This window comes from Macaca mulatta, chromosome 5 (assembly GCF_049350105.2).
Source record: "Macaca mulatta isolate MMU2019108-1 chromosome 5, T2T-MMU8v2.0, whole genome shotgun sequence".
Lineage (NCBI taxonomy): Eukaryota > Metazoa > Chordata > Mammalia > Primates > Cercopithecidae > Macaca > Macaca mulatta.
The window spans coordinates 56,025,987-56,040,108 of NC_133410.1; the positions used below are offsets into that span (position 1 = coordinate 56,025,987).

A 14,122-nucleotide genomic window follows, 5' to 3' on the forward strand; every position below is an offset into this window, starting at 1 on the left:
GCTGTATATGAGACTATTTGAAGCCACATGATCAGTGTCACATTTAGAGATTGAAGTTACATTTGAATAATTTATTTCATAATTTGAAGATATTTTGAAATAGATTTTTGTGGTATGCCTACAAGGTGGAAAGTTGATGCCGAGACCTGCGAGGGGAAAATAAAGCTGAACGGAAGGATTTAATAATGTTAATTTCCTGAAATTGAGTTCTCTGTTATTGATTGATTGATACAGGATTTCACTCTGTTGCCCAGGCTGTAGTGCAGTGGGGTAGTCTTGGCTCACTGCAGCCTGAGACACCCAGGTTTAAGTGATTCCTATGCCTCAGCCTCCCATGTAGTTGTGATTTACAGACATGGGCCACCACACCCGGCTAATTTTTGTAGTTTTAGTAGAAACAGGGTTTCACCATTTTGGCTAGGGTGGTCTGAAACTCCTGACCTCACTACTGACCTCAAGTGATCCGCCCACCTTGGCCTTCCAAAGTGCTGGAATTACCAGCGGGAGCCACCTTGCCAGGCCAAGTTGCCTGTTTTTAATAGCACAATGAAAACCTGATTTTGGGGGCAATCGTGACCAGAACTATACTAAATTATTTAGTAAACTCAAATGAGAAATGTTTTAGCTTCAGTCATTTTTATTGACGTCCTAATCAAATCCAAAAGAGACCTCTGACCCCTAATATGACAGTATTGATCTTACTTTGGTTTTTACATATTATAGATACTGGTAAACATTTTATAGTGCTTTTTTTTTTTTAGGAAGAGATTTTGTAATTTTAATGGACTTACAAAGATTGAAACATGCAGAATTAAAAAACAGAAATGTAGTTCCATATAGTATCTGTTTTAGAGATTAGAATTGGAGCACCAGAAAAGATGGTAATTATTAATCTTCTATCTAGATTTTAAAAATATCTGGGAAAATTGAACATGTGGATGAATTACCATTTCTTTGTATCAATTTTTAGAAAAGCATTGGGTGTTAATTGGCTGTGAGATGAGTAGGGAGGGAGGAAGGTGGCAGATTTTAGGATTATAAAGCATATGATCATTGATCATTCCACAAATACATGTTAAGTGCTTCCTATGTGGCGGGAACTGTATAGAGATATAAAAAGGATATGTCTCCACACAGAAACATAGTCCCCTTAAGGAACATCGCATCTAGTGGGAGCTGTGATTAAAACAGATTAAATTGCCTTCTAATCCTATGCCCTGTGTTTTATAAAAATGATCTAAAATTGGGCCAGGTGTGGTGGCTCACACCTGTAATCCCAGCACTTTGGGAGGCCAAGGTGGGTGGATCACGAGGTCAGGAGTTTGAGAGCAGTTTGACCGACATGGTGAAATCCCCATCTCTATTAAAAATACAAAAATTAGCTAGGCGTGGTGACACACGCCTGTAACCCCAGCTACTCAGGAGGCTGAGGCAGGAGAATCGCGTGAACCTGGGAGGCGGAGTTTGCAGTGAGTTGAGATAGCGCCATTGCACTCCAGCCTGGGCGACATAGCAAAACTCAGTCTCCCAAAAAAAAAAAAAAAAAAAAGATCTAAAATTAGTGAAACCTATATGTTTTTGCAAATTTAGGGTGTTTTACCCATTTTCATTGTAGGTAATGGATTATGTAGTGCGTCTTTGGATCTAGAACTGTTTGATTTGGCTTTGCTTAATCTTGTATTTTTTTGTAGACTCTTACATTATTACACAAAAGTACCCAAAGAGACACATGTGCCTTATGGTGTACAGCAGAAATTCTGAAAACCTTGTTACCTAAAAACTTTATTTTCAGAAGTATTATATATAGGCTGAATATGGTAGAAATCAAATTTCTTCTCCTGCAGAAAATGATCATATTCTTTGTGCTATATGAAGTTCTGAGACATTTATGGAAAATAAAATACGGCTTAGCATCGCCCAAATTGTATGATAAGATTAGAGTTGAAGAGCTTAACCTGGAAAGTTGGAAACTAATTACTGTTAACATATGAACAGATACGGAAAACTTTCTCTCTGCTCCTTTAAGTAAGTGGAAAGGAATGACTATTTTCCCTTTAGAAATGTGAGAGAAAATGATAATATGGGAAACTTTGATTGCATTCTTATAAACTAGCGTTTTGATTTCTTGTTACATGATAGAATATCTTTTTTTTCTTTAATCTCTATATGTAACAAATTTCATTAATCTCTACATGTAACAAATTTCAGATGACCTGAAAGCAACTCTTCAATTTGGGATATAAGGTCTAAACTTTACTTGCAAACAGTTCCAGATTCAGATGCTTGGTTTTGGGGTGTATGTATATATGTTAAAATATGAGCAAAGAACCCAATATAAATACTATGTGGCAATTTATTGAAAGCATGCAGGAGTTTAATTTAGGCTCAGGACGTTGTGTCATTTGCTATTCTTGTTAGATATGAACTGGATTTTATTTTCTGCCTACTACCAAGCAGTACTTCTTATGTTGAATAAGGTTACTTTTAGAGCCATTTGTCATCTACTTCATACATAGCACATTTGATGAGTTTTTTGTCTATCTGGTCATCATTGATAATTGTTCAGTGATTATTTTGGCAGTTACAGCAGGAAGATGGCACAGTATAGTCCTGTGCTGCATAACAATGTTTGAATTGCCTAATAATGCATTTCTCAGAACATATCTTTGTTAAACGACACATGAGTATACTAGTTTTGATTAGGGTGACCATGTAACTCATCCAAATTGGACTCTTTTGAGCATGAAAAGGGATGATAATAATAATTGCTTCAGAACAACAGATATAAACCAAGACTGACCCAGGCAAACTAAGATATGTACTCATACTAATTATAATTAGGACACTTTTGATTAGTAGTAACAGGAAACACAATTCAAACTAGCTTAAACAGTAAGGGAACTATATTGGCTTGTGTATCAGAAAAGGCCAGCATTTGGGTGTGCTACAGGTGTGATTCAGTGAGGACTCTGCCTTTGTTTTTCTGTTTTCCAGACTCTGCCTTCCATGGCTGACTTTCCTTATTGTTGTTGCATGGCTGCCAACAGCAATTTGGGCTGTATTCTTCTTTGTTTATGACCAGCAGGAGAGAGAAGCCTGCTTTTCCTATAAATATAGAAAGAGTTCTGCGGTTTTGTGATTATTAGATACTCCTGAACTAAATCTCTGTGGCAAGGGGAATGTCATGTGCTGATTGTCTTAGGCATGGGATATCTGAATATCACTGAGGAAAGGAGAATAGAATTACTGATTCTATTAGACTAGTCAGAGTCCATTCTGGAAACTACTACTTGGGAAAGCAGTACAGCTAAATGAAGGGAAGGGGTTAGGAAGCAACCATGATGTTCATTGCAAAGTCCAGTGCTGTTGCTTATTTGCATTTTCCCTGAGGCATCTGATAATAAGTTCCTGCAAGATCCTAGCATACTGCAGATAATGTGTGTGTTTTCTTTTTCTGCAAGTGAGAATTTGTGGTATAAAATGACTTACTAGACTGGTAATGGGGAGAGAAAAGGAGTTTACCCTATCTTATTTTCTCTTTTTTTAAAGCAAGACTATAATAATTGTTGATATCCTTTTTTTCTTTCTTTTTTTAAACAGACTAATAGGGATGCCAAAGGAAAAATATGATCCTCCAGATCCTCGCAGAATTTATACCATCATGTCAGCAGAGGAGGTAGCCAATGGGAAAAAATCTCACTGGGCAGAATTAGAAATCTCGGGTGAGTGGAATCTGAAGCATTTAATCTGGCATGTAATAGTGGTAATAAAAAAGTTGAGTATTGCTATATTTTTTGTTGTACATTTTTAATTAGACAGACTAGTTGAAAAGCTACAAGATGTTGAGATACTGGTGTTTAATATATCTGTTTTATATGTGACTGAATATCTTTGTTTCCATTCTTTGAGATTACATTGAGCAGGCATCTGGAATTGAGGATATTGGGAGTTTAGTTTCTAAGTAAAACCAGGTTCTTTGATATAATAGATTTCATTTAGGCTATTTCAGAGTAATTATTTTTGCAAATTGAAATCTTTGCCATCCTCCTATCTCAGTGTCGGCAAAGGAGAAAACCTGGAAGCTATCTATTTATTCTAATAAATTATAATAACTATGTTACAGGACCTTACTACCTGTTTGGGATTGGGTAAAATAAAATGTGATTCCTAAAAACTCATAATTCCAGTCTAATAATGAGAAAAACATCAGACAAACTCAAGCTAAAGGACCTTGTGCAAAATACCTAGCTTGATTAATACTCAAAATTGTCATTGTCGTGTAAAACAAGTAAAGGCTGAAACTGTCATAGACCAGAGGAGACTAAGGAGATGTAACTAAATGCAAAATGGTAGCCTGCATTGAATCTGGAATAAAAAGGTATAAAAACTGGTGAAATCCAAATAAAGTCTAGAGTTTAGTTAGTAGTAATGCACCAGTGTTGGTTTCCTAGTTTCGACAAATGTACCATGGTGATGATGCAGATTCTAATGTTAGGGAAGCTGAAGGAGGGATATATAGGAACTCTCTGTGTTATCTTGGTAACTTTTCTGTGAATCTAAAATTACTACAAAATTTAAAGTTTATTAAAAATATAAGTATTATTTTTCTTTTATGAATTGATATAATACAGATTATATATAAAATGCCATTTTTTCCCCAATAGGCATTCATGTGGAAGAGTTAAACCCTACATTGTAATGTCAATAGCGAGAATTACTTGCACATTTAGCTAAAAGGTAACTGGGTGGATGGATGATTGGTAGTCAGAAGAATGAATATGAGCCGATCTTACTAAGTTAATCTAGGGTTTCTTAACCTTGGCACTACTGACACTGAGCTGAATAATAGTGGAGGGCTGTTGTGTGCATTGTAGGATACTTAGTAGCATTCCTGGCTTCTACTCACTAGATAGCAGTAGTACCCCTTCAGTTGTGGCAACCAAAAATGTCTCCAGGCATTCCACATCCTTTGAGGAAACCAAATTGCCTCTGATTGAGAACTACTCAGTTAAACTCCAAGGGTTTCCACATTTTGCCACTTCTCATTTAATACATGGAAGGTTCATGAGAAAGAGTGGTTGTCATGTGAAAGTGGCATGAACGTAAAGGAGGGCCAGGCGTGTTTGGAAGCAATCAAATGCATTAAATGAAAAACTAAAATGTCAGAGATACAATATCCATGTGTATTTGCAGCCTCTCTTACCACTTTTTAGTCCTTGTAGTTTAGGTGTCATCTTGGGCCTGGGGTTTTACACTTCAGTATTTTGCCTTTTAGGTAGAGTGCGGAGCCTAAGTACATCACTTTGGTCATTGACACACTTGACAGCGCTGCACCTAAATGACAATTACCTTAGTCGCATTCCACCTGATATTGCCAAGCTTCATAATCTGGTTTACCTGGATCTGTCATCCAATAAACTCAGAAGTTTACCAGCAGAACTAGGAAACATGGTGTCTCTCAGGTGAGGAAGTAATACAGACATGACTCATTATATAAAATTCTAAATTTAAGAAAATTAGGGATGTTACTCAATTATAGTAGGATTTTGGTGTGTTGTAACTATCAAATTATATAAACTGTCTAAGCATAGTGCTTGAGTTGGCCTCCGTTATTCATTTCTTTTCCTTTCTTTAAATTTGGAGGGTCCTGAATTAGAGTGTGCTTGTATTACCAGTTTCCTTGACAAACTTGAGGTGGGGTGAGGCTAAAATAGAAAGTCTCATTATCCAATGTGATAAGACTGATCAGAAATACTTGAAAAATGAAGTTTTGCTGATGAATACAACTGATAACATAGCTCTATTATTTGAGTCAAAGTATATTTATATTTCATAATACAACTCCTTAAGGAAACCTTAAAACCTGATGAAATGGATTTATTTCTAATTTTTAGGGATTCTTTAAAAATTCCCTAAAGAAATCCTAAAAAAACTTTGTAGGAAATCTTAAGATGTTATCTAAATGTTTCCAGTGATTATCTGTTGAGTAATAATTTTTAAAAATTGCCGTCACATGTTTAAACTTAAACATTGTTTTAAAATCTTGTTCTTCACTTTCCTTTACTTGCTTTTTTTACTTTTGGTCATCCACTAATGAGGGTGCTATTTTTTTCCTATAGTCTGCTCAAAATTTCACAGTCATAAAGTTAGATCTTACTTATGCTATCCTATTCTTGTCTGTACTATCTATGCTTTATTTTAATATTTATGTTTCATGTCAGTAATTGTCGATCATAGTTTTTTTTTCATCTTTTCACATTTTCTTTTGTCTTCTTTAATATACTTCACCTGTCTCTTATTAATCTTTTTATTAATTTTTTGGTTTGTTTTCTTAGTATTTTGATATGATTAGTATTCAGTTACTTAAGGTATAGGTGATTGGCTACTAATTACAGTTTATTCCTGAAGTTTGTGTAAAAATTTGTACTTTTTTCTATTGATTAGATGGGGTTCAAGGATATCTGTTGGTTAGATACTAAGGATATCTGTCACATTTGCATTTGACAGGCATTTTTGGTGAGAAAAAAGGGGGTAGATTTAGCCTGAGAATGATATGCAGTTCCTACACCTCCAACTTTAATGTGAGCTAGAGAATGAGTAAATCATAGAAATAGAAACATTGTTAATAGTAGTGGCAATTACACATTTCATAGTACTTTTATATTGTACAGTGTTTTTGGATGAGCACATAGAGATGTGCCTTGAATATAAACAATCACTTATAGTATGTTAGAAGGAGCATTAATGGCAAATACAGATGTTAATAAAACTTAGTATATTAAACTAAATTTTTTTTTTTTTTTTTAAACAGGGAATTGCTTTTAAATAACAATCTGTTACGGGTTTTGCCTTATGAACTTGGTCGGCTCTTCCAGCTACAAACTCTAGGTTTGAAAGGTAAGTGATTTTTAAACAGTTTTCAGGTATTCTGATCCTTTGAAAGAGCATTTTGGTCTTTAAAAAGGTTAAGTTTTAGTATGATTTTGAGAATGTGACTACGTGTACTTTCTCTTGAAAGAAAAGTAGTTCTTTATGTATCAAATTGAACTTGAAGATTTCAATATGTGCCATCATTTTAACAAACTTGTAAGGGGAAAATTTTTTGGTTTTTATATCTTACCTTTAATTTTCTGTAAAACTGAAATTTCTTAGAAGAGATAATTTAAATTAACACTTAAAAAAAAAAAAAGTGAATACTAGGCCGGGTGTGATGGCTCACGCCTGTAATCCCAACACTTTGGGAGGCCGAGGCGGGCGGATCATCTGAGGTCGGGAATTTGAGACCAGCCTGACCAACATGGAGAAACCTACTAAAGTCTCTACTAAAAATACAAAATTAGCCGGGTGTAGTGGTGCATGCCTGTAATCCCAGCTACTTGGGAGTCAGGAAAATCACTTGAACCCAGGAGGCGGAGGTTGCGGGGAGCCAAGATCGCGCCATTGTGTTCCAGCCTGGGCAACAAGAGCAAAACTTTGTCTCAAAAAAAAAAAAAAAAAAAGGGATTACTTTACATAATAATAGTCTAAACCTCAGCCAGAATGCCTCATGTTTAGCTTTTGACTAAATAAAATAGCATTGATGTGATTATAGGAGAGAAAACGTTATAATAGTAAAATTAGCTATACCTGTTAAGTAAATTATTCTAAGTAACGTGTGTTAGTCCAAAATACATACTTCTCTGACTATCTTTCTCATTTAATTTGGGATGAAAGGCACACTCAATTCATAGAAACATTGAAATTTGTATAGTTTTCTCTTATGGCATAGCATATGAGAGTTTATGAATTAATAGGACCAAGTACGAATATTCTGTATTAAACATTTTCTTCTGTGCTCATGAGGAATAAACATCAGTCAAAGCCTTGTAAAGTATACACTTTCATAGATTTTATTTTCCTTCTTAAAAGACTATTTTAGTTTCCATGATAATGTTCTGCCTGCATTTGCTTATGTCATATAATGGATCATTAAGAATGAAGTTTGAATAAGAATAGAAAGAATGATGATATTATTGGTTGAAATAACATATGACAATTAGGTTTCCTTATTCAGTTTCATAAATTAGACAATTATATGAATGGTTTGAATCTTGTGTTTATAGTTTCTCTGTAAGATTTTATTGATTTTTTAAAATCACCTATAAAGTAGAGAGGGAGAATACTTATATCTAAAATATTTTCCTGAGGATTGAGGATTAACCCAAGGCATTTGAAATTGTACTGTTGAGACATTTCGCCTCATTTTCTTTATGCTCAATCTCATTATATAGTTGAGATAGCCATTCAGCTGGAGTTGGAGTAGGGGCAAGTCTATTCCTCACTAGTAGCTATTTTCTTCTTCCTGATATTGATAGAAAGCATATCAATGACAAATGAATAATTTACTTTTTTTTTTTTGAGATGGAGTTTCGCTTTGTTGCTCAGGCTGGAGTGCAATGGCACGATCTTGGCTCACCGCAACCTCCACCTCCCCGCAACCTCTGTCTCCCACGTTCAAATGATTCTCCTTCCCCAGCCTCCCAAGTAACTGGGATTACAGGCATGCGCCACCATGCCCGGCTAATTTTTTGTGTTTTTTAGTAGAGACGGGGCTTTCTCCATGTTGGTCAGGCTGATCTCCAACTCCCGACCTCAGGTGGTCCGCCCACCTCGGTCTCCCAAAGTGCTGGGATTACAGGCGTGAGCCACCACGCCAGGCAAGTAATTTGCTGTTGAATCCAGTGGACTTACCCTTTGTATTAGAAACATTCCTGAAAAAGCAACTGTTAGTATTTCTTACTCTTTCATAACTCTGTTTCATATTATCTCAAGTACAAGCATGTTTCCAGAAAATTTGTACTAAGTATCAACTGAATGAGTAATTTTGAATATTATCTTCTTAGTCCTTCATTCAGTTTTTCTGGTTAAAATGATAGTTTTCCAAACAATTGTCTTTGACTGGCCTTCGATTCTAGTGGCCTTTTGTCTACTGATTTACATTCTTTGAAATCTATCAAGTCAGACACCAGCTCTGCTTCACCAACTGTAACTTAGCTTTGTTTATGCCTGGGGATAAATTCTTTTTTATTAAATTTCAATTTGTTATATGGTAAGTACCTATACATAGCGCTTTTCTAAACTTCTTTGAGAGTCTATTTAGTTTTTTGTCAGTGCCACTTTCCAAGATGATCCAGAAAACCAGATCTCTTCCTTTTAAAAAGTTTAAGATGGTAATAGCAGGAGTAGCTTTTGAAGTAATTGAAGGGATACAGTGTTGCTAATGAATGGTAGTTTTATATTCTTAGGAAGGTAAAATTTGAAATAATTTCAAAGTCAGACTTACCATATTATGGCACTTTATGTCAAAAAAAAAATGGAATGGAACATTTGAAATAGCACTGTGATATGGTTAAAAGAAACAATGAGAATGAACTGTTTCTGAGACATTTTGTCTTGAAACTGGAAGATTTTTTTTTTCTCTATTTCCTTTTCTTCCTTTGAAACTCAGATACTGAAATTTTAGTAATGATTTGGGTCATGCTGGCTCAACAAGCTAATTTTTAGAAATTTTATTTTGAGATTTGAGGAGAGTGTGGAGAGTAGGTTATTTGAGGAATTAGGATAAGAAGGCCAATTTTAAAACTATAGACACAGACATGGCCAATCTAGTAAGTTGGAAGTGTTCTGTGAAGTCACTTAGAAAAATAAAAATGTATTAATTTTATGAAGAAAAGGCATAAGTAAAAGCAATTCTCATACAGTTATTGTAAAAGAATTTAGAATTCATGTCCTAAGGTGTAAGGCAATACTTTATCCTACATGTGGGCCAACAAGTTGTCCTTGAGCAATAAAAATTGATGTCCCAGGTCATAAAAATATGTAGGACCTCACTAATTTTGAAAATTTCTAGCTTTCTTCCAAGAATTATTTGGTCCATTTATGGACCATGTCAGTGGAAGACTTACTTTGTAAATCTGTTTTATTCTTGAAGTATAATATAAAAGAGTAATTAACATACATTTTAAAGAAAATAATTAAATGAATAGCTGTTCTCCTATTAGCCAATATTTTAAATACCTTTTTAAAAAAAATGCACTGGGAAAATGTAATTGTCATTTATATAGGAGACAAAATACTTATTTTTGTGTTGTATGTGAGCTTCTAAAAATCAATAAGAAAAAGAACAGTCTAGTAGAGAACATATTAATAGTTCATACCAGATGATATACAAAGAGGTCTAAAATTGGACCTGATCAGCCTTACGCATAATAATAGTACAAATTGAAATTATATTCAATTATCATTTTTCACCTATCAGATTGGGAGAATTCGAAAAATTTGACAAAATAGCCCTGTTGGTGAGATTATGAGGAAATAGCCACAATCATACCTTGTCATTATAGATACCCTATACCTTTTATGTTTCCTGCGTTTTCTTTCACGATTACATCTTTCTCCCAGATGTTACTACTATCCTGAATTTAGGTATTGGGGTTGTGTATGCATCCGTTAAAGGTGTTTTAACCTTTTTATGAATGGAATCCTACTGAATGTAATTTTCCATGACTTGTTTTGTTTTTTGTTTTGTTTTGTTTTTTGTTTTGTTTTTTTTTTGAGATGGAGTCTCACTCTGTTGCCCAGGCTAGAGTGCAGTGGTGTGACCTCGGCTCACTACAAGCTCCGCCTCCCGGTTTCACACCGTTCTCCTGCCTCAGCCTCCTGAGTAGCTGAGACAACAGGCACCTGTCACCACACCCGGCTAATTTTTTTGTATTTTTAGTAGAGAGGGAGTTTCACCATGTTAACCAGGATGGTCTCGATCTCCTGACCTCATGATCCACCTGTCTCAGCCTCCCAAAGTGCTGGGATTACAGGCGTGAGCCACCGCACCTGGCCTATGACTTGGTTTTTATTCAGCATTATGTTTTTATGATTCAGCCATGTTGATGCGTACATCTAATGACAATTCATTGTTTTACTGCTGTATTGTATTCTGATATGTGAATATACTATAATTCATTCATTCTGCCTTAGATATTTAGGTTGCTTCCATTTTTCTTTTTGGCTACTATAAGCAGTACAGCCATGAACATTCTCATACATGTCTTCTGATATACTTCATAGGAGTGGAATTGGGATGTAGAGGTCTGTACATCCTTAGGTTTTTTTAGGCAATGCCATAATGTTTTACAAAGTAGTTGTACTAAAAGATACTACTTAAAATTAATACAGTTTTCATTTTCAGTCATTTCTCCAATACTTGATATTGTCAGATTTTTAAGTTTTGCCAGTTATTGAGTATGAAATAGTTTCTAACTGTACTCTTAATTGACATTTTCCTAATTGCTGATAAGATTTTGCATTTTTTCATGTGCCTGTTGGCCATTATATTTCTTTGAAATTACTAATGATGTTTTTGCCTATTTTCTATTCGATGGTTTCTTTTTGAATTGGGGGAGTTCTTTTTTCTATTTTGCATTATAAGTGTCTTCTCCCACTCCATGGCTTTTCCTTTTGTTTTCTTGTATCTTTTTAATGAATAGATTTCTAATATATATATATATATTAGACAGAGTCTCGCTCTGTTACCCAGGCTGGGGTGCAGTGGCACAATCTCGGCCACTGCAACCTCTACCCCCTGGGTTCAAGCGATTCTCCTACCTCAGCTTCCCAAGTAGCTGGAATTTACAGGCGTGCATCACTATGCCTGGCTAATTTTTGTATTTTTAGTAGAGACGGGGTTTCACCATGCTGGCCAGGCTAGTCTCGAACTCCTAACCTCAGGTGATCCTCCCACCTCAGCCTCCCAAAGTGCTGGGATTACAGGTGTGAGCCCCCATGCCCGGCCAGATCTGGTATTTTTAATGTAGTTGAGTTTTGAAATCTTTTCTCTTGTTTTTAGTACATTTGTGTCTTGTTAATAACAGAAATCTTGCCCTTCCTAAATCAGAAATATATTTTCTTGTATAATCTTTTAAAAGTTTTGAGGTTTTGCTCTTTGCAGTTAATTCTTTAATTCATTTGTAATTGATTTTTTTTTTTGCGGGGGGGCAAAGTCTCACTCTGTTGCCCGGGCTGGAGTACAATGGTGCGATCTCTGCTCACTACAACCTCTGCCTCCTGGTTTCAAGCAATTCTCCTGCCTCAGCCTCCTGAGAAGCTGGGATTACAGGCTCCCGCCACCACGCCCAGCTAGTTTTTGTATTTTTAGTACAGACGGGGTTTCACCATCTTGGTCAGGCTGGTCTCGAACTCCTGACCTTAGGTGATCTACCTGCCTCAGCCTCCCAAAGTGTTGGAATTACAGATGTGAGCCACCGTGCGTGGCTCTTGTAATTGATCTTTAAATATAGTATTGAGGGGTCTAATTTAGGGAGGAATTTAATTTTGGTTTTTTCCCTTTGAGTAACCAGTTGTCTCAACATCATTAGTGAATAGTTTTTCCTTTTCTCATTGACCAGTAAAGTCACTTTTCTTATATATTAACTATGTCTAGGTCTATTTTGGGAATTTCTGTTTCTTTCCAGTAGTCAATTTGTCTAACCTTGTACCAATTAGCATATTATCTTACTTATTATGGCTTTATATTAAAACTTGGTATTTGGTTTTGAAAGTCCCCTCACATTTTTCTTTAGCAGTGTCTTGACAATTTGGGCACCATGGCTCTTCCTCATACATAAGAAACAGCTTGTTAAGTTTCATGAAAAACTCTGTTTGAACTCTGGAATTGCATTGACTGTCTGGATCAATTTAGGAAGAATTGACATCTTAATTATATTGAATCATCCTATTCATGAATTTGGGCTCTTTGTCCATTTATTTAATATCTTCTAGTAAAATTTTATAGCTTTCTGCACCAATCAAGTACATCTGTTAAACTTATTTCTAGGTACTTTATACTTTTTTTGTTTTTATTGTAAACCACAACTGTCTTTTTTACTTTTTTTTTTTTTTTTGCGACAGAGTTTCACTCTGTTACCCAGGCTAGAGTGCAGTGGCGCAATCTTGGCTCACTGCAACCACTGCCTCCCGGGTTCAAACGATTCTCCCGCCTCAGCTTCCTGAGTAGCTGGGATTATAGGCTCCTGCCACTACACCCAGGTAATTTTTGTGTTTTTAGTAGAGACAGGGTTTCACCATGTTGGCCAGACTGGTCTCACATTCCTGACGTCAAGTGATCTATCCTCCATTGCCTACCAAAGTGCTGGGATTACAGGTATGAGCCACCGTACCTGGCCAACTGTTTTATTTTTTAAGGTTTTTCTTTCTCTTTTTTTCTTTTCTCGCCCATTTCCTATTTGCTGTTGGACATAGAAATACAATTGGTTTTCTATTTGTTTTAAAATTAATCTTATAGTAAGCCTTCTTGGCTCTAAAATCTCATTCTTCTAAAAACTTACTTGCAAATTTTTTGGAGTTTTACATTCAGTAATCATTTCATCTGAAATAATGCTTTGTTTTTTTTTTCTTTTCCAATTCTTACATATTTGATTTCTTTTTTCTTATTTTAATGCACTGACTCTAGGATAATTCATATGATGTTGAGTAGAAGCATTAATACTGGGCGTACTTCTGTTGTTTCCAGTTTTAAAGGGAATGATTCAGTATATGTTGGTGGCGACTATGCATTGTTTGGTTCTGGAAGTTGAGATAAATGTGTACCTATACTGGATTGTACTTTCAAATATAAGCATTTAAGGCTACCGCTTTGCCTGTTTGGCTACTTTTTTGTTGCATACACTGTTTTGATAGGAAGTATTACATTACTGTTTTGGTCTAAGTATTTTTAATATGGGTTATAATATCTTTCTTGACTTGTCGGTTGTTTAAAATATTATTTAAAATTTCCATGCATCTGATTTTAAATTTAGTTATTTTTATTGTTAGCTTTAAAACTTAATTGCATTATAGGCTAATGAACCAGTTCTGTGACATTTGTTGATTCTTGCCCTATAGCATAGTATATGATTGGTTTTTGTAAATGTTTAACCTGTATCTGAAAAGAATTTTTTTTCTCTACTTTCTCTAGAGTAGAGGATTCTTTAATCGTCTTGGGCACAGGATTTATTTATTTGTCCATTATTTCAGTTTGTTAGTTGTATTTCTCAGATTTCCTATGTCTTTAGAAATTTTTGACTGTTGG

General features: G+C 35.3%; 1 protein-coding gene across 17 annotated transcripts in view; it reads left to right on the forward strand.

Annotated features, from left to right (window-relative positions):
* The window catches only part of CNOT6L (CCR4-NOT transcription complex subunit 6 like), a 103,429-nt gene that overhangs the window by 40,910 nt on the left and 48,397 nt on the right, over positions 1 to 14,122 (forward strand). For 10 of the 17 annotated variants that reach the window (XM_015138446.3, XM_078001589.1, XM_078001588.1 and 7 more), the window contains 3 exon segments: positions 3,601 to 3,722; positions 5,276 to 5,462; positions 6,812 to 6,897. In XM_015138446.3, the coding sequence (XP_014993932.1) occupies positions 3,611 to 3,722; positions 5,276 to 5,462; positions 6,812 to 6,897 (385 nt within the window). In that variant the 5' untranslated portion in view covers positions 3,601 to 3,610. 17 annotated transcript variants of the gene reach the window in all.